Source organism: Molossus molossus, unplaced genomic scaffold (genome assembly GCF_014108415.1).
Source record: "Molossus molossus isolate mMolMol1 unplaced genomic scaffold, mMolMol1.p scaffold_m16_p_19, whole genome shotgun sequence".
Classification (NCBI taxonomy): domain Eukaryota; kingdom Metazoa; phylum Chordata; class Mammalia; order Chiroptera; family Molossidae; genus Molossus; species Molossus molossus.
In genome coordinates, this window is record NW_023425354.1 from 20,513,281 (window position 1) to 20,539,510 (window position 26,230).

The 26,230-nt window shown below is 45.6% G+C and overlaps 1 protein-coding gene across 7 annotated transcripts in view; it reads right to left on the reverse strand.

Moving 5' to 3' along the window:
* The window catches only part of MSI2 (musashi RNA binding protein 2), a 372,281-nt gene extending 364,830 nt beyond the window's left edge, over window positions 1-7,451 (reverse strand). For all 7 annotated transcript variants that reach the window (XM_036269141.1, XM_036269142.1, XM_036269138.1 and 4 more), the window contains exons 1-5: window positions 7,167-7,451; window positions 6,832-6,872; window positions 6,433-6,514; window positions 5,647-5,731; window positions 1,822-1,863 (exon numbers count right to left, since the gene is read on the reverse strand). In XM_036269141.1, the coding sequence (XP_036125034.1) occupies window positions 1,822-1,863; window positions 5,647-5,731; window positions 6,433-6,514; window positions 6,832-6,872; window positions 7,167-7,228 (312 nt within the window). In that variant the 5' untranslated portion in view covers window positions 7,229-7,451. The remainder of the gene's footprint in view (window positions 1-1,821; window positions 1,864-5,646; window positions 5,732-6,432; window positions 6,515-6,831; window positions 6,873-7,166) is intronic.
* Window positions 7,452-26,230: the final 18,779 nt, after the last annotated feature.

Here is a 26,230-nt window from a genome sequence, read left to right on the forward strand (position 1 = left end):
GAAGAGAATGTGCTTGCTCAATGTTGCAGGTGGACAGAAAGTCCTTTGTAAAGTGTGTCATAAAAAACAAGGTATTGTTATGAAATCCCTAGAATCCCATGGAAAGATGTCCTCCCCCAGCTGGTTCAATGTTCATTCACACCTACAAGTGTGGCAATTCACCTAAAACATCCCAGACTCCAGGGTGGGGGTGGGGAGGATATGAGCATGTACACACTGACAGGTTTAAGAAATATTCTGTCTCGTTTTCAAGTTGAACGCATCACTGAAAAATCAAATGCCACAGTGTATTACAATGAAATACTGCCTTCTTGATTTAAAAAGGGGGGGCGGGGAGTAGGCGGCAAGTGGAAGGAGAAAACAGGTCAACCCCGTGGTTTGACCAAGTCAGGGATTTTTCCAGTGTCCCCTTAGAGTAATCTGATCCTAGTTCTGGGTGACCAAATGACTAACCTGGAAATCTGAAGATTCATACTTATGAAAGAAACAGCAATTCTTCCAAACCCAGGATATCCTGCTTACTCTGGAAGCCTTCGGAAATGTCAAGGATCACACGGAGCTTGGAAAGCAACCTTTAAACAGTTAAGACAGCCCCCAAGTTTGTGCTCAGCTCAGAAATAATCTAACCTCTCTGGCTCACTAATTCCTATTATTTGTTTAACATGAGGGGGGCAAAATACCTTCACTCTATTTACTTAAGGGATTTGTTAGAAAGAAAGGAAGAAAAGAACCCAAGAAAAAAAAAGGGAGAATTGCGTGGAAGAAAGGAGGGGTGGGAATTCATGGCAGAAGCAGACCTGAAATTCTCACAATGTCATCCGCAATTCCAACTTTTTCCTCGTGAATGTGCAGAACCATCCCCCTTTACACGGTGACAAGGTCCCACTTGCGGGAGACAGAGCTTAAAGAAATCAACGAGATCTGCTAAAACCATCACCCACCGTCCCCTGTATGACCTACGGTCAGATCTTCCCCTTTTCTCCTTTCCTTAAAAGAATGCCGAGGCCGCAAGGTGCAGATAAAATCTTTCTCCCAGGGTTACACAGGAAAGAAAAAAGTATAATGAAAAAGTGCAAATTGAACACGTAAGCCATAAGCCCTTCAAATTTCACCTCAGGCTGGGGCAGCTGGGCCCCATCGCCACACCTGGCTCGCTCGGTGCAAACCACATCAGCGACACGCGTCTGAAAGAGCGAAGGCCCGTCTCAGGCCGTGCGGTACCTCGCGGCCAGGGGAAGACATTTCCAGAACTTCTCCGCCAGGCACCAGTACCTGCACCAAGCGGTGGCACTGGGGTTTCAAGTGCGCCCCCATGTATCCATCCAACCTGAAACCGAGACACCCACTGCCTCCTCTGTCCAGCTGAGGGCTTTACGGGTCTACAAAGTTCTTTTCAAGGAAGGGTAAGCTGTCTGCTTCAACTCTACTCCTCTCCAGAAACTCCAAGTTCTAAGGCCTCAAAAGAGTCCCCTCCAAAATGAGTCACAAGGAAATGTCCAACTTTTCCTGATAGGATCTCGGCAATGCTTGAAAAACAAATAGAATAGTTGTATAAATATTGCACCACACGGAGCTTCGTCCTCCCAAGGATCAGGCTTGTCCCTGCCCTCGCTGCGGACACAGAACCCACCTCTGGGTGGCTGCCGGACAGACGCTGGGTTATCTCGGCGCCTGGCCGGCCTCTCACGGACACATGCTGTCACCCGGAGGAACCGTGTGCGCCAGGTTTCAACGCTGCAGGGCCAGGGCTCTGTGGGAAACCTGCAATCCTTGGCAACCACCTTCCGGTGCTACAGTCCTATTACCGGTTCTCCCACTTACCTTGGGTTGCGCTCGACGAGGAAATGCAACTTTGGGGTCAATCTAGGAAAAAAATGGAAAAGTGGGAGTCAATTGCAATACTTGGAGGAGAGAGAAAAATGTATGATTAATCACCTAATTATTAATCACTCATTTCTCAGGCTTATAACCCAGCTTTTAGTAACTTCTCGGGCAACCCAAAAAGTTTTTTAAACTTGGATTCAGACATTACTGGTTTCTCCCCCAAAATGTAATAAACAGAGCTAGCCTTTCTGAAACGTCCTACCATGTATTTCAATATGTGATGCTGTTAATGAACCAGACGTCATGTGTGCTTGTGTAGGCCAGGGCCTCTCTTCCGCAGACCCTGAGCGGTAAATGGTACCTGCATCGATCTAATCTGAATGCGTGGCTGGGGGAAAAGATGGGAACATCATCACTGAAAAAAAATCATAACCTGAAAATTCAATGTAAGACTCTCCCAGCAGTAGGAACTGGATGGTATTTCTTCTCCCCGGTGAGAACTAAACAACACAGGAGGGGAAGGGGATTCCAAAAATTTTTTAAATCAACAATGTCCCAAAACACCCCACAGACATCCAATGCAATGCTCTGCTTGAATTAATTCACGCATTTTTGCAAAAGTTACCTAAGATTAATCACAAAGATAGTTGATTCTATAGTTATATCTCAAAAAAAAAAACACAAAAAAAAAACAGTGTCTGACTTGGAGCTTGACTTGGTTCTTAAAAATAATAACAATAATAATAAATTGAAATAAAAGAAAACATATGAACTAAATGCACCTGAATTTTAAAAATCACAGGGAGGTAAAAAATAAATCTATGAGCAACCTAAACCCAAATTAAAAAAGAAAGGCCATCAAAGGGAGAAGGTATTAAAAAAAAAATTACCGAAAAAAGAAGTCAGAATGTAGTTAACAACCAGGGTATTCCCCCTCCTCTAACCCCAGTTCCAGCGGGAACACGTCCTCTACCCTACATTAGGCCACTTACAGAACACGGGTCCCAATCAGGGACTGGCTTTAAAATTCAAAACAATTCCCACGGAAGCATTTGAATCTAACAGGCTGGGGAAAAGTTGTTGAATAGAACATATGGGGAGGAAAGGAATAAAAAATATTCCCATTGTTGGTTTTCATTAGATTTCTAAATGTCAGGAGTCTTGGGTGAATTCAGTAGGGAGACTGGCAGGAATATTGCTACAAGTCAGTTATTTATAGGCTTCGGCTCTCATATTAAGATTTTCCCCTTTTAAAATGTAAATCTGAACCTTGATTTCAGTTCTGCCATGGGGTTAAAAAAAAAGAGTAATGCTCTGGGGAGAAGCACAGAGAGAGAAAGGCGCATGAACGATAATTCTCGTTCGCGAACTTCACAACCCCTTAGGACCCCAGCGGGTAAGACCTCCAAAGATCTACCACTTTTATTAAGGTAGTTTAAAGGCCTAACAAAAGTCTGCAGCGTGTTTGTTTTCTACCTTTAAACATCACCTGAGAAATGAGAGATTACTTTTCAAACACTAAAAGAGACAGAAATCTCTGATCTAGGAAACTATCCTTTCATCAAGATTAACATTACCGCATCTACAGGTGTACTCAGCGCTGACTAGAGCTGTCTACGAGAGAAATACAACAGGTGTGGATTTCCATTCTGTTGACCCAACGTTAAGACGTTCTGTTGTTTTGTTTTGTTTTGTTTAGCGGACAGGCACACAATTACAATAATAAGTCATCTTGTTTGTAGGGTAAAAGGTGAGGGACGTGTGAGGGAAGAGGCCAGGAGCTGGAGGTAGTAGGGAACAGTGAAGAGTGGAGCACTGAAAAATAGAGAGATCTAAAATTACAAAACTCAGAGCCAATTCAGAATTCCTGTATTGTGTGTCTCGAGAACAGTGTGCTGTTCCACAATGAGAGTTCTTTGGTGTGGTGAGATCTCTAAGGGAGAGGACAGGTCAAGGTAAGTATGGCAAATCCCAACCTTTTGCACGTCCCTGTCAACTATTTTTTAACAACGAACGAAAAGGAAAACTACCAAAAATTAAAACATTAGTTAGTTAGGTACAGCTCTACTTACTGTAGCTACAAATCCTCTAGGAAAAGACTAGGATACTATTTTGGATGTGAATGGCCATTACCTAAACAAAGCTTTTAAGGTAACGGTAAACAAGATCCTCTGTTTCCATGTCAATAAACCAACCGCTTCTGCCTCCTGCACTGAACGGTTGAAACACAGTCAAAAGCTATGTTATACTAAATCATAGTGACTAAAACATGTCTACAAACAACTAGGGAAGGAAAACTGCAGGCTTTGCACCTGATACTGAGGGATATGACCCGCCAGCCACTGTAGAAACCAAAAATGATTTCTACTACCCAGGGTGGGGAGAGGAGATGGATAATACATTGCCAAATTTGCTCTGAAATATTTGTCCTCTAATTTTACTAGCTTTATGAAATGTCTAGCCAAAAAGTCAAAGAGAAAAAAAAAAAAAATCAAATATCCATTATCACCTTACAAATGATGATGCCTGAAATGAGATGACATAAAAATGCCAAAAGGCTGGGCTGGGGGCTAGGACAAATCAGGACAATTAATAAAGCAACTCAAAGTGTGTGGAGTCTTGTCTTGGGGAGTAGAGGGCCATGCACCTGACCTCTGATCAGAGAAAGAGAGTAAATTTGCAGTCAATGCAGGTGCACCAAGTGGCCAGGTTTGTTTTGTTTTGTTTTGTTTTGCTCCCTTCTATTCAATGTTAAAGCCAAAAGGGGCTTGGAAGACCACCTCAGTTCCACTTCTTCACTTTAGAGAAGAGGAAAGTGAGGCCTGAGGCAGAGAACAACTTCCCCAAGTTCCTAAGGGGCAGCTGGGACTAGAACCCAATCCCTGGCCTTGTCCCACTACCTCACCACAACAGTGAAGTCCCAAGTAGCCCAGCACTGCATCCCAGTGTCACCTTAGGGCCCTGCTTTGGCAGATGTATAAAAACTGGGGAAATGCAAGATGACATACAGGGAAGGGAGATGAGCACAAAGCCATCAGAGGGGTCTAAATAAAGCACTCCACATCCACATCCCCATTAAATGTATTATTACATACTGATACTCTTTCTTCCCTTCCTCTGCTGACCTCTACCTAGAGACTTCCCCACCCCTCACCACCAGGCTTTAAAACCTCCTAATGCTATAAAATTAGCCACACTTGGAATAAAGAATCTGAGAAAGAAAAAGGAAAAACAAATCACTTTGAAACCCAAGGCCTTATCAGCCTTAGACTTCACGCCATCTGGAGTCACCCACTGGATGCCCAGCTTGGCCCTGGGAGCGGCTCCTTTCCTTCTCAAACCCCATTCCAAATCCAAAGTGCCCCAAGAGGAACCTGTTGCCTGGACCTGGGATTAGCGCCCCCTGGATTCTTCCTGGCCCCTGGCCCCTGGCCCCAGGAGCAGGCTGTGCCTTCTGAAAGCCAGTTCCCACAGCCACAGTTGGTAACTCGTGCTGTGCTGGACTGACAAAGAAAAGTTGCCTTTGCTCAGTGGTGGAGTTTCTGTGCATGGTCTTTGGCCCTGAAAATACGCCCCCTACCCCAGCCAACCCCTCCTCCAAGCCTAGCTTAGCAGCAACTGGAGCTGCTGTGAGACAGGCTCCAAAAAGAAAACCCCCAAACCCAGCGATGGTAGCAAACTTTAGTGCCAACTCGCAAGATCTGCTTAAAAGTACTCTCAGCACAGGAGCAAAAGAAGGCACTGTCCCTTTAAATGGGGCTGTCAATGCCCAGATCGGTCCTGAAAAGGAACGAACAACAACAACAAGGAAAAGCAACCTACCGTCTTGGAATCTAACTCATGGTGGGGCTGACCTAATACTTTATCTACACTTGCTGGGTCTGCGAACGTGACGAAACCGAAGCCTCTGAAATGAGACAAAGAGGGAGAAAAACAAACAAGAAAATGTGACACCATTGAAAGCAACAGGGAGTGAGCCCTACTGCAGAATGGAGAGCAAAAGTTGCCCCCGCGCCCCCCACAGTCCTCCTCCAAACGCCCTCCGGTCTTCCACCTCGCGAGAAAATACATCAAGGTTAATGGGGGAAGTGGAAGGGGGCAGGGCTGGTGGAGGTAACTTGGAAAAAGCTGGTGTCTCCACTCTTTCGCCACCTCAGTTTCCTCTCCTCCTCCTCCCCTTCCCTTTCTTAACGCTTTGTTTTATTCCGATGAAAACCCGGCACTTTAGAAGACATGCATCCAGCTTCCTAAGAGGGGCTTAAGAGTTTGGGGAGCTGGGAATGGGGAGAAGTATACATTTAAAAAAAAAAAAAAACTATGTGGAAAGTGAATGAAGCTGAATGTCATTTTAAACAGGAGAAAAAGAAGCGACGGGGAAATGACTGAAAGCGGAGAGATGAGTATCTCTGTATCCAGACAGAGTTCAAGCCCCAGTTTATAATAACCTCTGAGGTTATGGGGGCGGGGGTGGAAGAGAGCGACGTTCGAAACCAGCCACATGCCTGAGCCCCATTCTAAATCCGCTTAGCTACTTCCGAAGACACCTCCAAAAATAACACTTAAACTTTGTTCTAAAATAAAGGCAAAATCCAGAAGGGAATGGTTTACCTGGAGCGTTTCGTAGTGGGATCTCTCATGACCATACATTCTCTAATTTCTCCAAATTTGCTAAAATAGTCTCTAAGGCTATCTGTAGAGAGAGAAAGAGAGAGATGGGGGGGAGAAGGTGTGGGGGAAAAAAGCAATGCACATTTTGATCAAGGACAAAAACCAAAAGTAGTTTTCTGTTGTTATTCTGCTCTGTTTTTGCATTTTTTGCACACGCGGGGTAAATTCGGCGACAGAGGTCGCGTAGAGGGCTCGGAAAGGATTTGCTATTTAAAAAAATAACCTTGCACAGGAGAAGTGGGGAGCCAATGGCGGGGGGGGCTCCTACACCGGGATAACAAAGAGCAATAAAGAAGCCAAGAAGGGGGGGACCCAGGCGTCCCCCCCTCCCTCCCTTACCTGGTGAGGTCTGCCAGCTCAGTCCACCGATAAACATTTTACTAGAGGGAGAAAACATAACAGAAGTGAGCACCGATGTCAGATCGGCCATTTTGACGTGTAACTTACAAAAGCTAAAAGGAAAGCGGGGGGGAGCGAGCCAGCGAGAGCCGGGAGGTGGGGTGGGGGAGAAGGTGACGGCGAAATGCAATCCAAAGGTGTGTAACTTCCACGGGGGGGGGCGCGCGGGAGGGGCGGGGGGGCGCGGGCGATGCCGGGCTCCGCGCACCGCCGTCCCCGCCGCTGCAAGGAGAGCGAGCCCGAGGCGGCGCGGTGGGCAGCGGCTGGAAACTTACCCGGGGTCGTGCTGGGAGTCGTTGGCGCTGCCCGAGGTGCCTTGGCTCCCATTTGCCTCCATATCTGAGCCCCCCCGCCCCCCCACCCCCAAAAAACCGAGCCCCACAGCGATCGGAGCGGAGCGGCGGCCGACTCCGAGCCCTGAGATCTCCCGCTCCCTCCTCCCCCTCCTCCTCCTCCCCCCCGCCCGGGCTCCTCCGAATCTCTCTGCGAGCGGCGGAGCCGGGGCAGCGGCGAGAGCCGTCACACGTGGGCTCGGCTTAGCTCAGCCCTGCTGCTCGCACACCCCCCCGTCCCCGCCCCCCCGCCCATCCCCACCTCTCCCCCTCCTCCTCCCCACCCCCATCTCCTCCTCCTCCTCCCCCCTCCTCCCGGCGCACGTGGGGCGGAGTTCTATAACGTCGTGTAACCAATGCCGGTGACGTCACGCACCCCGGTGCGGCCCCCGCCTGCCCGCGCGCGCACGGGCGGCCCCCCGCGGCCGGACCCACGGGGGCGGTCCGCGAACCCGGCGGCCCGCGGGGGCCCCGCCTCCGGGCGGGCGGGCGCCGGGCGCGAGGGAGCGCACCCCGACTTCCCTGGATCACATGGGCTGCGAGGAGAGGGTGGATCGTGGGAGAGGGAGGCGCGGGAAGCCAGCGGCCGGTCCTCGGTCCGGCAAGGGAGAAGGCGACCCCCATCCCCGCTACTTCGGCCTCTCCATTCAAGTTCGCCGGCTGCCGCTGGGATCCGGAGATGGCACCAGACGCTCGCCCGGCTCTGCGCCCTTTTTCCAGCCACCGCGCAGAAATGTAGGTCAAGGACGTCGGGATCAAACCCAAACCCTGGCGCTCCTCGGCCGGCCCCCGAGGTCTCCCCGCGTCGGGGGCGCTTCGGGGTTGCCGAGACCCTCCCGCACAAACACCAGCCACAAGTTTTATTTTCCTTTCGCGCTGAAGTTCCCTTTGGCGCCCGCTCCACACCGCACGTCTTGCGCCGCTCCCCACCCTCCCCGGCGGAGGTACGAACCCGAGCCGGGGAAAGGTTATTTTGGAACTTTGAGAAACTGACGCGGTTCCAGCGGGGAGAAACTGCCGGAGAAAGCGTTTCCGCGTTAATCATACGGCGTTTTAAAAAATAATAAAATAGGTTTATAGGGGTCAAGGTCAAGTGATTAGGCTTCAAAGTAAAATTTTGTATATAGTAAAAAATAGTTTTGAAGCTGTCTCTGGGATGGCTGGGAAGGGTGGTTAATTCAGGAAACTCCTCTCCAACTCTTCCATTATACTTTCATTATTTCTGTACCGAGATAATAAAATGCTTGCGATTAAAATACCCCAAGACCCCATTACCACCACCACCACCATCTGGGGAGGTAGCGTCTGACTTACCCTCCACCACCCCGTCACCTGCCACCTGCCACCCGCCACCTTAGGAGCTGTGTGGTGCAGCTGCAGGTTCTGGCACACAGTAGGTGCTTAATAAATATCGGCTTCATAACTCCAAAGAGACTATATTTGTAGCTTCCCCAGAGGCATCTCACACTTCTTCAGGAGATTCCAGGCTGGCCAAATTCAGTCTGGATTCAATTTATGGGGTATTTAAACAATTGTCCTTATTGTTTTAAATTATTACAATACATGGAGTTACTACAGCTGAGGGACAACAAAGTTGTGGTTCATCCAATACTCAGATTAGTGTTAAGCATGAACTGATGCCCGATGAACACTTTTCTGTTAAATTGTGGTAGGATTAGGGCACCATGGAGTACACTCAACGCCCAAACTGTACCAAATCCACTGTGGGTCTTGCAAAAGTGAAAGATTTGGAAAATCTCAACACCAGCCAAAGCTTTGGGTGACTAGACTTAATTTCCCTGTCTCCTAAATTGGGATAATTCCTCCCTGTCAGGATTGATGGGGTGAAAGGATGGGTTGAAGTGAGCAAATATAAAAGTCCCTTTTTCACTGTAAACCTAGAAGGGTCATGCTTATTATCAATCATTACTTAATATGACTTTTAGAAGGTGCTTAATGCTTTACACCACAAGCCCACGAATTTTCTATAACTTCGAGCTGCTTCCCAAATCATCTGAGGTCTCATAGGTTGAAGAGCCCGTTGTTTTTACAGTAATTTTTTATTATGAATATTCTCAATAACGAAACGCAGACAACACAACTAATTGGATTATGTTTGGGGTGTTTGTGCTTGGACCACAGACCAGCTGAGGTAGAAAGGCCTTTCCTGATCCAAAGCCCTCATTTTACATCAGGTTCCCAGAGGAGCCAAGCTCACCAGGCTGTACCCTGCCCCCACCAATCAGTGCCTAAAAGGGGTTCTGGCCACCAGTGCAATGCCCTTTGGCTCTGCTGCCTGCATATTTATTCTGTCCTTCACAAGGCAAGAGGAGGGTGTCCTTGTTCCCTGTTGTGGACTTACACAAGCTGACAATGAACTGAATTAAAACCATGAGAGGGGCTAGCACTGCAGTTACAAAGTCAGTGAGCGAAAGCTAGATCTTAAATCTCCATTACTGCATTATTTTTACTTATCTTTAATTTATATGCAGTAATATTTACTCTTCCTGGTCTATAATTCTGTGAGTTTTAACAGATGCCTGGAGTCGGGTAACCACCACCATAATCAAGATACAGAAGAGTTCCATTGTCCCCAAAATTCCCTCCTGCTGTCCCTTTCACTGCATTCATTATAATGGCTTATCATTATCATTATTATTATGCATTTCTTCTCCAAGTCATTCATTGTAGCCCCTGGGTCAGGAGAATTCCAGAAGCACAGGGTCAGCCCTCTACACTCTTAAAATCACGACAGCCCGTTAGACACTCCCTTGTTGTAACTCACTCTTCCCTTGGTGTCCACAATGCCCACATTCTTCTGGTTTTCCTCCTCTCTCTCCAGCCATTCCTCCTCTGCCTTTCCTTTAAAGATTGGTGTTCATTTTCAACCCCCAGCTTCATACTCTGGGTGAGCTCCTCGGAGGGATGGGCTTAAACACCACTTACATGCTGATGCCACTCAAAATCTTCAGCCTGACCTCCCCCACTAAACTCCACCCACTGGTTAATTTCCTATTCAACATCTGCGCTTAGCCTTCCCTAAAGGTCCCCACACTCAACAAATCCAAATCTTGCTTTCCCCCCCTAAATCCAAAACTCCTTTAAGGTTCCCCCTATCATCCTAAAGACAAGGTTGACCCCTCTCCAGGTTGACCCCTTCCCATGTGCAATTCATCATGAAGGTCTGTAGTATGTGGTATTTAGGTTTTCCTAAATATCCCTCAAATTCATCTTTCCTGCTACTGTACCCCAGATCTCCCACTTGAACCCCTGCAATAGTTTCCTAAACATTCTTCCCACACCCGTTCTTATTCCATTAATGTGTCTAGAAAGCTTTCCCTAACCTCTCTGACCCAGGTCAAATACCCCTTTATATGCACTGCCATTATCCTGCCAGAATGTCCTCTGTGTACCTTACCCTGTGTGATCATTTGCTTTATTGTTCATCTCCTTCCCCAAGCCCTAAGCTCCCATCCATTTTTGCTCTCCATGTATTAGCACAGTGCCTGTTGGCGCATGGTTGGACACTTAATAAATATTTGTTGAATGACTGAATGGAAGAATGAATGAATGAAGGTCAACATCTAATTTCATTGTAGGATTTTTTTTTTTTTTTTTGTATCCATGTCCATGAGTCAAATTGGCTGTAATTTTCCCTTCTCGTATTGCCTTTGTCTGGTTATACTGGGCTCATAAAATGAACTGGTAAATGTTCTTTCTTTTTCCATTTTCTGGAACAGTGTGTATAAAATTGGAATTATGTGTTCCTTGAATGTTTGATAGAACTTGCCGGTAAAATGTCTGTGTCTGGGATAAACATTTCCTAGGTTGACTTTTAACTACTGATTCCATTTCTTTAATGACTATGGATCTCTTTGGGTTTTACATTCTTCTTGAGTCAATTTTTACACATTAGATTTTTCAAGGAAATTATCCATACCATTTCAGTTTTCACATTTATTAACAAAATGCTGTTCATTGTTTTCTCAATCTATTTTCTCTGCTTCATCTCTCCACAATGTCCATTTTTCATTTCAAATATTATTGACTATGTATCTTTCCTTTCCTGGATCGGTTGTGCCAGAAATCTCCCTTTTTTTAACAAGTGTTTTTTTCTACTTTCTACTAGTGTTTTCAAAGAATCAACTTTTAGTTTGGCTAACACTGTTTTCTGTTTCATTCATTTTTTTCTTTTTTATATTATAACTATATCATATATAAGAATATATACCATGTATAAGATATATATGTATTATTAATATATATCATGTATTATTTTCTCCCTTCTGCTCTCTTTTGATTTATTCTGTTGCCTTTCAAAAAGTTTCTTGAATTGGTGGCTTAACTAATTAATTTCCAGCCTTCTCTTTTTCTATTTTGACACTTAAGGCTACAGATTTTACTCTGGGTACCACTCAAACTATATTCCACAAGATATATAGAATTTGTATTATCATCACAGGCAAAGAATGTTTATATATCAAATATGATTTCTTCTTTGGTTTAATACCTGTGTTTACATTTCTAAACATTAGTTTTTTGTTTTGAGTTTTTTCGTTATGTCTAACTTAACTGAATTCAGGCCAGAGAAGGTGGTCTGTAGGAATCAGATTCTTTGTTGTCTGTTGAGACTTGCTTTGGCAAATGGTCAGTTTTTCATAAATATTCCATGTAGTTTTGAAAAGAATATGTATGCCTTAATTAAGTGTAGCATCCTGTGTGGGTCTGTTAAATCAAGCTTGTTAATTATGTAATCCAGATTCTCCATGGCCTTACTGATATTTTGTTTGCTTAATCTATCGCTTTTTATAGTGGTATATAAAAACCTCCTCACATGACTAAATTTGCACATTTCTCCTCTAAATCTCTCAAATTTTCCTGGAGAGGAAATTATTTTAAATGGATAAGGTACATCAAAAAGGGCTGTTAAAATCTATGACTGTGCATTTTTCTCAGTTTTACATTTTATTTCTCTTTTTGCTTTATGTATTTTGAGGCTATGTTATTAGGTATATACAAGCTTTACTGTTTTCTGAGTGAACTGTTTCTTTCATATATATACAGATGATATTTATTTATTTATTTATTTTTAATCCTCACTCGAGGACATTTTTCGATATTTTGTTCAGATAGAGTGGGAGGGAGAGAGAGAGAGAGAAACACGACCCAACCAGGGCCGGGGACAAACTGCAACTGAGGCACGCGCCCTTAGCGGGGACCAAACCCAGGTCTCTCCGGACCGCAGGTCGACGCTCTAACTGCTGAGCCAAACCGGCCAGGGCGTGCAGATGATCTTTAAACCAAGTGTTTTTTGCTTTAAAGTCTACTTGGCCTGCAATAAACATAACTACTCAAACTTCTAGTTAGCATTCACCTGGCATATATTTTTTCATCCTTTTACTTTCAACCTCACTATGTCTTTAAGTTTTAAGTGAATCTCTTGTAAACAACATATAGCTGAATCTTGTTCATTCATTTATTTTATTGACTAGTACGTTTAGTCTACATTTAATGTGATTCCTGATATTTTTAATGGAACTTAGGGAATATATTAATCAGAATCTCTGGCATAAACATATTGTCATCATTGGGTATATTCATGGCCTTGTTTTATTTTATTTTTTGATATTATGAATACCTGGAAACCTTCTCAACTAGAGAATAAAACAATAACAGTGACTGACAGCTACCTATGTGCTCCTCCCCATCTGTGCCCCCTTCTGAAGTAACCACTGTTCTCAGTCTTGGGTATAATATTCTTTAGCTTTTTAAAAAGTTATATCCAGTTTTTATCACACACTTGTTTTAAAAGTTTATGAAGACTTTCTGAGGCTTTATTTTTACTCAACATGGTATTATTAAGATTCAACTAGATTGCTGCATCTGGTTGTAGTTCATTCTTTTTCATCGTTGTATAATATTTTATTGTATGACTATGCCACCGTTTAGTTTGTCCATTCTCTTGTCCACAGGCTTTGAGTTCTAATATTTTGCTTTTACAAGTTGTCATGAGCATTCTTCTCGTCTGCTGAATATGGGCAAGAATTTCTCTTTGGAGTCATAAGATATGTGAATGTAAAACTTGATAGGATAATGCTAAACTATTTTCCAAAGTGCTCTTCCAATTTGTACTCCCACTAGCAATGTATAAGAGAGTCTATTGATCTACTGATTTCTGACATTTTTAAAATTTGTCTTTTCATTTTGCACCTTATATTCTGCTTTCTCTATGTTTGTTTACTTCCTTTCTTCTCTTCTTTGAATTAATCAAGAATGTTTTGTTTCCCTACCCTCTTAACTAATTCAGATGTTGTAAGTTCTATTTCTATTGTAGTGATTCCAGTTTTTTTTCCCCTGTATTGATTCTAGAGAGAGTAAGGGAGAGGGAGAGAGCGAGAGAAACATCGATGAGAGAGAACATCCATTGGCCACCTCCTGCATGCCCCCGACTGGGGGTTGGGACCACAACCTGGGCATGTGCCCTGGCCAGGAATCGAACTGGCGACCTTTTGGTGCATAGGTCAACACTCAACCACTGAGCCACACTGGCCGGGCGGTGATTACAATTTTTAACCCATACCCTTGATCCAACCCCACTAAAACTATACAATAAACTGAAAATGATCCAACTTCAATTACATGCTTCCTTTTACATGTTATTGTTGTCTGTTATTTTAGACTCACTTGGTTTTTATACCCCTAAATCGAATCACTGTTGTCATTTTAGTTTTATATAACCATTGTTCAGGTTTGCCCATGTTTACCATTTTATTCACCGTTGTTTCTAGCATACTATTCCTTTTTTTCTAGGTAGCAACCTTTTCACTTGAAACATATCTTTCATGCTTTCTCCATGAGTATAAAATTGTCTTATTTCATTCTTATCCTCAAATGATGATTTCTCTGGGTGTAGAATTCTAGATTGAAAGTTCTTTGACCCTCAGCACTTCTTTGACTACATCTATTTATTGCTGAGACACTTGCTGTCCATCTAAATGTCATTCCTTTGTAGGTAATATGCCTTTTCGTTTTGGTTTTAAGAATTTTCTTTTTGGCCCTGGCCAGTTTGGCTCAGCAGTTAGAGCGTTGGCCCGCGGACCAGAGAGACCCGGGTTCGGTTCCCACTAAGGGTGCGTACCTTGGTTGCAGTTTGTCCCCGGCCCTGGTTGCTCATGCAGGTGGCAACCACTCGATGTGTCCCTTTCACATCGATGTTTCTCTCTCTCTCTCTCTCCCCCTCCCACTCTATCTGAACAAAAAATGAAAAAATGTCCTCGGACGAGGATAAAAAGAATTTTCTCTTTGTCTTTGGCTGCCTGCGTTTTTACCATGCCGTGTTCAGGTATGAAGTTTGTTTCATTTACCTGACTCAAGATTCATTGTACATCCAAAATTTCCAATTTTTTAATCAAATCTGGGAAACTTGCCGTCCTTCTCTCTAAATCCTATCTCCCTTGCTTCCTTTCAGTTCTCTCCTTCTGGTGCTTGATCAGGTGCATAATGCACCTTCCTCTGTGCATCGTATTCGGAGCCTTTCTCCCAGACTTGCCTTGGTTCCGTCTCTCGGTGCTGCCCCCCGGACCATTGCCTCAGGTCCAGTCACAGTGTTCTCTGTAGCGATGTCTAATCTGCTGTGGAACTCATCCGCTGAGCATTTCATTTCAGTGACTGTATGTGTAATTTCTAGAAGTTCTATTTCGTTCTCTTTCATACCTACCTCTTTTATAGCGTTAGGCTATTTTCTCATGGTTTCAAATGTTCTTTTATGTCTTTAATAATTTTAACTCCCCTATTTTATAGTCTAGCTCAGCGGTTCTCAACCTGTGGGTTGCAACCCCTTTGGGGGTCAAATGACCCTTTCACACAGGTTGCCTACGACCATGGGAAAACATATTTCTGATGGCGATTCATAACAGTAGCAAAATTACAGTTATGAAGTAGCAATGAAAATAATATTATGGTTGGGGGGTCACCACAACATGAGGAACTGTATTAAAGGGTTGCGGCATTAGGAAGGTTGAGAACCACTGGTCTAGCTGATAGTTCTATTGTGTGAGATTCCTGGGACTCATATCTATCACATCTTGGACATGGTGGATTGTTTCCATGGCTATTTTGTAGTTTGGTGTTGAGTCTATATTTTTATATTCATTTTCAGCTTTGGGGTTCCTGGACCATACAGGTGGTGTAAATTCCAGCCCCAAATTTACATGAAGGCTGGGCTGCAGTCCCAAATTCTCAGCAAAGACTTTTTTCTCCACTTTCAACTCATGCCAAGACAGTTAATTTTTTTTGTCTCCCAGTGCCATTGGGGAGATTTTTTTTCCAATGAATTATTTCTATAATGATTCATCCTTTGGAAGGCTCCAGCTTTATGAGGGGATCTCAGTTCCATCTCCTCATTTTTTAAAATATATTTTCATTGATTTTTTTTTTCTTTTGAGAGATAAGAAGGGAGAGAGAGAGAGAGAGAGAGAGAAACATCGATGTGAGAGATACATGGGTTGGCTGCCTCCTGCACACCCCCCACCCCACCAGGACTGAGCCCCCAAACCCGGCATATGCCCTGACCAGGAATCAAACCGAGACCTCTCAGTCCACAAAATGACGCTCAAAACACTGAGCCACGCCCACTGAGCCATCTCCCCATTTTTAATTGGCCCAAACCACAGTCTCTTTTCCATTTTGATGCCTAAACTTTAGACTTTCAAGACCAGCAAACCTGCTGCGTACTCGCTCACCGTGCTAACTACCATCCCCTCTTGCTTCTTGCTGGGAGGTGGGGGGCTTTCCTTACTCCTGTGAGCTCACTTCATTGGGTGTTTATTGCATCTTGACTTGTATTTATAGACGATTTATAATGGGAGGATTTTCAAGTTATTTAGTCAGCCATATTGCCATAAATGGAGCTCACTTCCATTTAATTTTTAATACCTTCGCTTTGAATGCATATTTTTTCTTAGAGTGCTGTGGCATCTAAGATTTCTGAATAATTTTGCTTCTGAATAATCTTTTATGGGTGAGGCAGCATTGGAATGAACTCAAATAAGGCAAACATAGGTCCATGCAGCTATATATTACATCTACCTGGGAACTTTTAAAAATACAGATGCTTGGTTCTACCCATGAGATTCTGATTTAACTGGTCTGGGGGACAGTCTAGGGAGCGGTCTTTTTAAAACTTCCCAAGTGATTCGAATAGGCAACCAAGGCTGAACACAATTATTTTAAAACATACTGATGAAAACAAACCATAATGATCCCTGGGCTCCATCCATCCCAGAATGATTTGTTTTGCTTGGGGAGGGCCTCCAGGCATCTTTTTTTTTTTTTTAGTTCCTCTGATGATCATAGTGAGGGTTGGAACCCATGAGTTACCTGGGCACATCCAATCCGAAGGGAGGAGTTAGAATAACATAGAGCTAGAAGCATGAGAAATCATGTACTCCAGCAGGTCACACAAGTCTGCAGAGCAGCCCATCAGACAGCTTTTTAATTATGCAGATTCCTGGAGGCTGTGAGCGGGTAGACTTAATGTGAGACCAGTGAGCTTCTCATTCCCCAGAGGACTGTGATGGGCAACCACGTTTGGGGACCACTCAGTTGGCCACTCTGGTTTTACAAAGGAGGAAACCGTCCCTGAGACAAGTGGTATTTTCTCAAGGTCACAGAGCTGATTGAGAGGAAAGCTGACTCCTACCTTCCAGTCTAGTGTCCATTTCATTCCTTTTCAAACATAAAGCCTCCTACTGCTTTGAGAAGATCCCGGCCACAATAGAGAGGCCGCGTTTGTATTGCTGTGCGGTGGTTTCAGGAATGTGAGGTTTTCTGTTTTGCAGTGTGGATAGCACAGCCGAAGGAAAATAAAACGGCCTGCTGCCTTGCGTGTGGGTCTTAGTAGTAGCTGGGTGACCTAGAGCTGACGAGCCACCATTGGTCTCAACTGCCCCATCGTAAATGGGGGTCTTGGTGGTTTTAAAATGTCTACAGCCCTGGCCGATGTGGTTCAGTGGTTAGAGCGCCAGCTCGTGCACCAAAGGGTCTCAGGTTCGATTCCTGGTCAAGGGCATGTACCTGGGTTGCAAGCTCAACCCCCAGTCCTGGTCGGCACGTGCGGGAGGCATCCAATCAATGTGTCTCTCTGACATCGATGTTTTTCTCTTCTCTCTCTCTCACTCTCCCTCCCTCCCTCCTTCCCTCTCTCTCTAGAAATCAATGGAAAAAAATACCCTGGGGTGAGGATTAACAAAAACAATAATATATAATGTCCACAAATTCTTTAATACTCCTCTAAGAGGGGCAGTCTAATCCCCCCCACCCCGGGGTGGGCAGTACCTGGCTTCTAATGACCAGAATATGGAGGAAATGATGGTGCTGACTTCTGAGGCCGGGTCATTGTAGGCATTGTGGCCGCGCTCTCTCTCTCTGTCTCTCTCTCTGTCTCTCTCTCTCTCTCTCTCTCTCAGATCTTGCTTTGGGGGAAGCCAGGCGCAATATCCTGAAGACACTCAAGCAGCCGAATGGAGAGGCACATGGGGAGGAGAAGGGAGGTTTCCTGTTAACAGCCTGAACTAACTTGCCAGAATTGTGGAGCAGACACCTTAGAAGTGGGTCAGCCAGCCCCGGCCAAGCCTTCAGATGACAGCTACACCGGCCCACATCTCCACTATCACTTCATGAGAGACCCCGAGACCAGACCTGTCAGCTAAACCATTCCAATTCCTAACCCTCAGATACTGTGTGGGATAATAAATACTTGTTGTTTGAAGCAACTGAGTTTGGGGGGTCATCTGTTACACAGGATAGATGACTAAAACAGAGATACTATGAAACGCACTAAAATAGAGCTGCTTACCTTATAGGTTTGCAATAGGATTCATATGCTAACGTTTATAGAGTGCTTTAGTTAGACCCTGGCCAACGGAACTGCATATTAGATTTAAAGTAGTGATTGCATATTATTAATGTTATCAGATTGCAACACATTTCATGTTCAATTACCTGCACTGCTCTTTCTGGAGCATCTCTTTGCTCATCTTCTTATCCCCACTGCGCACTTATAAAAGGTCACTGTCAAGATATAAAAGTATATATATGATTTAAATGCCTCAACTCAGTTACTAACAACCGTGAGCATGTTTTCAAATTGGAAAAGCAAGGTTAATTTAAACGCGCTCTTTGTCACACAGTGCTCTGTGTTTACTCTCTGGTGTTGCGTTTCACCGCCGCGCCGAGCGCCCTGCTGATTGAAGGGTCTGTTCACTCTATCCGGCTCCTGGAGTTACAAGCCTTGCTCTTAAGAACCGACATGGCAGGCTTGGCACCCCCCAAAAAAAGCAAACCATATTTTTACCAGAATATATTTAGTGAAATGAATTTCTATTCATGAAAATTCCAGCAGGTATACACATTCCATGTCTACAAGTAATGGGCCCATTGTATTTCCTTTAAATAAATAAAGAGCTCTTTCCTCAACAATTATGACTTCTGAGCAGGGCTAGTTTCTTTTCTTCCAAGAAACAGAAAATAAGCATGTGTGTACAGATCCTAAGTTGGTCCTCCTTCTAGGTATGTAAAATATGGGAAAACCAAGATGGTATCTCTCTAACAGAGTTATAACTGGAGGAATAAATTAGCGGGGGGGGGGGGGATGAAAAAGGGCGTGAGGCTGAAAGTAAAATTCTATTTTTTTAAAATATGTTTTTATTTATTTTTAGATAGAAAGGGAGAGGGAGAGAGAGGTAGAAACATCAGTGAGAGACATCGATTGGCTGCCTCCTGCACACCCCCCACTGGGAATGGAGCCCACAACCCGGGGCATGTGCCCTGATGGGGAATCCAACCGGTGACCTACCTCTTGGTGCATGGGACAATGCTTAATACACTGAGCCACACGGGTCAGGCTGAAATTCTATTTTTCAAACACTCTTTACTGATCTAACGTACAACTATCTTTATATGTAATTTATTTACTCCTAAAAGTTTTGATATATTCAGAGACATGAAGGTCTTCTTAATTTAAATGATAGAGAAAATTTGTTTTGTTTTTATTTTCCAAACTGGGGAAGGAAATGCAAAGGCTCCCTAAAGGAGGAAAAAAAATCGAAACAAACCGTGTTCAGCCCAATGTTCCCTTTTGCATGTTCGCACTGGACACCGCTAGAAAGCTAGCGAAGAGTTTTGCTCTCTTTTGTCCCCTCTGCCTTCCTCTTTCCTGGTCTCCACTTCAACATTCTCACACCCAACCAGGGCAGTGCTGCCTGCAAATCCAGCTGAGTAGGAACAGGTCAGACTCCTAATTTGTATCAACATCATTCATTGAATGACCACAGCCGAAGAATCTTTTAGGTGTGGTGGGAGCAGGGATCAGAAATCTTTCATCTCCAGGAGTCAGAAGAGGTAGACAGTAGCTTGGCGTTAGGAGTGAGGCTGGCTGCAGCCCCTTTGGGTGGCAGTTCCTGCAGGGGAACGCTCTAGGCCAGCGGTTCTCAACCTGTGGGTCGCGACCCCTTTGGGGATCGAACGACCCTTTCACAGGGGTCGCCTAAGACCATCAGAAAACATCATTCCGATGGCGATTCACAACAGTAGCAACATTACAATTATGAAGTAGCAACGAAAATAATTTTATGGTTGGGCCCTGGCCAGTTTGACTCAGCGGTTGAGCGTCAGCCTGTGGACCAGAGAGTCCCGGGTTCGGTTCCTGCTAGGGGCACATACCACAAAAATAATAATAATAATAATAATAATAATAATAATAATAATAATTTTATGGTTGGGAGTCACCACAACATGAGGAACTGTATGAAAGGGTCGCGGCATCAGGAAGGCTGAGAACCACAGCTCTCGGCCATCCTGGTGAGCCCCTCCCCAACCAGAGCGCTCACGGGAGTGGGTATGGCAGCCACAGAGAGAAACCACAGGAATTAAACAGAAAGTTACTATTTTTATTAAAAATATCCCAGAGCTGCTCTCCCGTGCACCTTAAAGCCGTTCAACTGCTGTTTGTCATTCTGTCATCATTATTCTTATACACGCAGGTAAATATTTTATTAAACATTTTCACTGCTTGGCAGTTGGGAGGCCTTTGCTCCGGGAGCTGGCGGCCGCCCAGCGCTGCCTGGGAGGACGGCAGGACGGTGTTAATAGAGTAACAGTCCTTTCCACCTGGAAACCATTTTCTCCTCTGGCCTCTCGGGCTTAATCTTCCATTTCTTCTTTTTTAATCAGTTACCAACTTAGTCTTGATGAAAGGTGCCGGGGCCCCCAGAAGAAAATGGCTATGCCTTTTAACTGCACCTGGAGATGGTTGACTCGGTGCCTCCACCACCTTCCCTTACACCTCTACACCCAATTAGGAGCCTGCCCCATCCCCACGGTGACCTGCCCTGCCAAACAGAAATGTAAGAGTCACAGCTGGGAACATGCAGGGCCTCCACCCAAGGCCCCAGGCACAGTCTGCAGTTTGCATCTGTGAACTACAAACGTCCTCCGCCCATCAGCTTGCCAATGGTCCAACGAGCTCCTAACTCAGGCCCGCAACCCGCACGTGAGTTTGGACCAACGTTGGGTCCGCTTCCTCAAAACCCTTTGCTTTCCCCCAGGCACACCGCGTTGGAGGTGGCCAATGCAACCACAGCAGCGTGGTTGTAGCGTCCTCCCGTCCTATCTCCGGGTCTCCAAGAGGCCACCCAGACAAGATCCATTTCTGTGAGAATTTCCGGCCTCGGAGGACTGTGGGTATGACGCCCTCTTCTGGCGGATCGTGGGAACACCTATTTGTGCCCATGCATTTTAGTTCCCTCTACCGGTGGAGGGAAAAGAAGCTGTCTTACCTCAGAGCCCCAGATTCCAGACTTCAGAGCCCTGCTATCAAATTCTGAGACCCAAGCCTCACAAATCCAGAGGTTTCCTAGAGTTGAAAACAAGATCCGTCACAACCACCACACTGCAATGTCTGAAACTACCAAACAATGAATTCCAAGTGGCTGCAACAAGTAATGCAAGGAAAAGAGGGAGAGAGAGGAAGCACTATACTCTCTCAAGGGGGATTCAGATAGGTCGGAAGTCAGATCTTTTTAGCCAAGCATGATACTGACACACAGAGACAGAGGGAGGAAAAGAATAAGAGAAAATATTAGATGTGGGGACAATAGAGGACAGACCGTAGAGCAAATTGCTGAGTAAGACACTCATGCTAAAAATAATACCACTTGGAGAGGGCATAAGAAATAAAAATGTGGCGGTGCCCATGGGTGGAAGGAACAAGAGACTGCGTATAAACACCCAGAATTAGAACAAGATAAAGAAGGGATCATGATCCAAGAGGAGAAGGGATGAACGAAAGAATGATTTGAAGCCAACCGGAAAATTAATTCCATCGCCATCCTCTTGCTTTTGTGGATAGGATCGATGATGGCAGGGGCCTCATCAACAGTGGCTGGCCATGCCCCTGGCTTCTGAACGGGCCCCCAAGACCTCATCACCCACTCAGCAGATGCTACACAAGAAAGGAAGGCAAGACCTTGTTTTGTATCTTCTAGTCTGAGTCATAGATAATCATGAGCATTCCAAAAAAATCAATTGCCCCAGTGGCTGATGGGGAGGCCTGGCTTGACAGAAGGCGTTCATGAGGAAGACCCGGGGGGTTAGCTGAGCACAAGCCTGATGCGAACCTACAGTGCAAGGAGGCTGTTGAGAACCCTAATGCAATCTGAGGCTCTATTAATAGAACAGCAGAGTGTGGAAGGAGGGAAGCAATAATCCCAGTGCGTGCTGGCGGGTCAGGCCACATGCAGTTTTATGCTCGGTCCTGTGGGTTATATTTTAAGAGAGGCACTGGCAAATTTAAGGCTGTTCAGAAGAGCATGAAAAGGATTGGACGCCGGTATTTAGACAGCATCCAGATTAGCTTGACAGTCCTTCTACAGTTGGCACAATCAGGATGCTTATTGCACAGAATCTCAGTCGCCAGTACCAGGAATCATATTTCCAATGTTTACTTAACCTCCCTGAGCTTTTGAGGGGACCCCTCTCTACATAATGGGGATAATACTCTCTACCCAATCTACCTGCACCCATATTTTGAAGGATAAAGTCTGCTCATTTGGGCTGGTGTGGACTGAGCTAGATGTAGCTGCCGGCCCCCCTAGGTGGACAGGTATGCCCATAAACAGGTACTTTGCATATAATGTGACAGATGGTGATAGATACAAACATTGATTTGAAATGAGATGTAATTAATTTCTTATAGGGAAAGAGTGATAGGAGAGAAAAACAAAGTCTTTATGGAATGTGTACTTGCAAATGCAGAAGAAGGAAAAGGGCCCGGCCGGTGTGGCTCAGTGGTTGAGCATCACCCCATGCACCAAGAGGTTGCCGGTTCAATTCCTGGTCAGGGCCAATGCCCAGGTTATGGGCCAGATCCCCAGTGGGGGGCAAGCAGGAGGCGGCCAATTGATGTCCTCTCTCACCGATGTTTCTAACTCTCTCTCTCTCCCTCTCCCTCTAAAATCCATAAAGAAAAAAAATTAAAAACAAAAAAGAAGGGAAAAGAATCATTGGCAGTTAGGGAGGAAAGATTAGAACCAGAAAAATTCAGAGTCACAAAAGACAACTGAAGGGTCTCAATAGTGTCAGATGCCACCAAGAAGACCAGGAGGAGGAACGCTCCAACCCATTCTCTAAAAGTAGAGCTCATCCTTAGTGGTCAAAAACACTTTTCAGGGAAATGACGGAGGCCAAGACAGACTTCATTGAGGAAGTTTGTGGATGGATGCATTTATTGGACTCCTACTACATACCTTGCCTGGTGCCACACACCATGAAGTTCAAGAAGCATACGTCCACTTGGATATTGGTTGGTGAGTGAAGACTAACATCTATACATCTGGGAAGGAAGGTCATTGTATGAATTGTTCAGCTGGATGAAATAACAGATGGTGGTTTAAATGGTTGACCCAGGATGATAGTCCTTGGGCTTATGAATGCCGAAAGAAAAGAGGATGGCATTAGTGCCCTTCAAATATGGTCACTCTGCTCCTAGCTTCCCTTTTCCCTTGTTCCTTGGTGCATTTCCATTCCCAGAAGTATTCAGAGACACGGTTCTTGTCTTACATCGCTCACGTTTGTTCCCGTTTTGTTATTTACCAGTGAAATTAATATTACTCTTCACCCTGCTCATATCCTCGATCCAACATGCGTTTATGTGTGTGTGTTTTTTTCATCAGTGGGTTTGTGTTTGGTTGATTAGTTATTCATGTATAATGTAAGACGACAAGAGCTGTAATACAGAGAAATGACTGTGGAGAATACAGACACACCAGCTCAGGGAGTGGCTTCTGCTTTTCTGTGTGTGTGGAGGTGGGGTGGGTAGGCAGGTTAGCAAGGCATGTGAATTACTTGCAGATGGTCGAAATGCTCCTCTTCCCAAACTGGTGACTGAAGTAAAATAGGGGAAATTAAACTGAATGGTATTTGCTACACATGCCCTCGGTCTCCTTGATCTGCAAAATGAGCCCGCATGGTCTTCTGATTGGTGCCCTGCAGTCGCTCAAGTCCCCTGACTTCTCTGGACTTGAGTGTCCCATCTGTATGGCGCCCAATGTACCTTTCTGTACGTTGGCTTCTTTCATAGGTTACATTTTTGCATAGGGGATCCTCCTTATAGACTAACTAGCTCTTCCTCTCACTTGCCCTCTGGGACTCCCCCAGAATGTCTTTCCCTCGGAGTAGCCAGTGGTCTCTGCGTGACGCAGCCCAGATCCCTCCAGGAGCTCAGCCTCTTTGGTGTGGCCTACAGGACCCTCCAGGATATGATCTTGGCCTGCTCTTCCAACCTTCATCATGCCGCCATCCCTACCAAAAAAAAAAAAAAAGAATGTTCTTTCTCCACTCGCTGTATGGGGATCTCCTTATTACCTCCCCATTCTTAGCTCAGAAACCCCTCCTGGAAGATGCCTTTCCTGACCAAGCTCTAAAGTTGCCTCCCCGCCCACTGCGTTCTAGGGCGTGGCCTTTCTCCCCTGGCGAGCTGGCCCAGGGCCTGTTATCCCTGCTCGCTTGGCCTTTCCGGCCCAGCACGGGCCTCCCAGCGGTGCGGAGGCTGCGTTCTAAGAAGAAGGAAGCAGAAACACCCAAATCTGAAATACTCTCCACCTCTGCTCAAATCATTTTCTAGCACATCACCTTACTTTATCTTCTTCTTAGCGCTGCTCGTTCTCTGACATTACTGTGCTAATTTATGTTTCCTTGCTAATTGCTTGCTCCCTCCCCCACCCATGAGGATGTAAAATCTACGCGAGTTAGAAACCTTGCCTCGCGCATGCCCAGGACACAGGAAGTACCCAGAAAATATTTGTTGAATAAGTAAATTTTTAATGTTTAGAAATACGGACAAACCATCAAGACGGACATGAAATGCAGCGAAGCACGCAAACATACATATATGTTCACCAAAACATGGCTGCAGGGAACTTCTCAGGAAGAGAGCTGTGACTGAGGGTGCTGAGCCCCCCAGGCAGGGAGCCAGGCACAGGAGATCCTGTTGGCAGCCCACCCACCTCCTGCTGCTCAGAACCCTTCAGAGAGCTGGACAGGGAGGGTGGTGACTCAGGCACAGAGACCCAGGACCTATAGGACCCTGCAGGTGACCAGGATCAACATGCAAAGCTGGGCACTCAGGGGAAGTAGGTTGTGCCCAGACATCGCAGGTCACCAGCGGGACAGTCGCAGTAACCATCCCCTGGGGTCCTCTGCCTGGTGTAGGAGGGCTTTGGTTGCTGTAATTGAGCCTCAGCCGGCAGAGGAACGTGACTTTGGTTTAACCCAATTCAAACTGGCACCTACTATGTGAGAAACACCCGCTGCAGGCCGTGGGCGATGGAGAGGTGAGGGCAGGACCTGTGCCCATGCTGAGTATGGCCTGGCAGACTGGTGATCCGGTGAGTGCAAAGATGGCCCTTCGACAGGCTGGAGGTCAAATGGCAGGAAGGAAGCCAGCAGTCCTGATGGTACAGGCAAGGGCGAAACAGAAAGGCTTCCCGGAGGGGCCTGTGCGGGAGGCAGTTTGCAAGGAGCGTCTTCCAGAAGCAGGGAAGCCAGGGCACGTGGGGGACCCCCAGGAGCGCCGTTAGGATGGGGGGGAAGGGTCTGCAAGTACGTGCAAGAAAGGCAGATTATTATCAAAAGCTCCAGGAAAGTCCTCGGAACCAACTCCTGAAGCCGGTGGCCAGAGTCAGGGACTGAGAGCAAAGAAGACATGGTTTTCCGCGGGAGGCTGGAGAGCAGTTTCACAGCTTTGTTAGAGGGGAAGGCACGCTGGGCAGGCACAGCCACAGGCAGCACCGCACACAATGGAAGAGGAGTCCAGAGAGGTATCCGGGCCATGTTGTGATGGAACAAATAAGTGACTCTTAGGAGGTGTGGGTGGGGGGAGCAGGACAGGGGCGGGGTGTAGAGGGTCATTATAAATGCAAAGGTTGTTTTGTTTGGACCTGAATGAACTAATTCTGAAATTCATGTGGAGTGCACCGAAGTTTGCAGCGGCATTATTCACAAGTCAAAGGGTGGAAACAACCCAGTGTCCAGTACAGACGCCAGGAGAGACGGGACGTGGCATCTACAGACGTCGGAAATGTATTCATCTACAGAAAGGAACGAAGAAGTGATACATGCTACATGGATGAACCTTGAGGACATTACGCCAAGTGAAATAAGCCAGATGCGTAAGGACATATACTATATGATTCCACTTCTGTGAGGTGCTTAGAGCAGCCAAATTCATAGAGACAGAAAGTAGAAGGGTGGGGGGAGGGGAGAACAGTCATTGTTAATGGATACAGAGTTTCAGCTTGAGATGATCAAAACAAATTTGGGGGGAATGGATTAAAAATAAGTTCTGGCCCTGGCCAGTTTGGCTCAGCAGTTAGAGCGTCAGACAAGGACCAGAGTCAAGGGTTCGATTCTGGTCAAGGGCACGTACCTTGGTTGGGGTTGGTCCTGGCCTT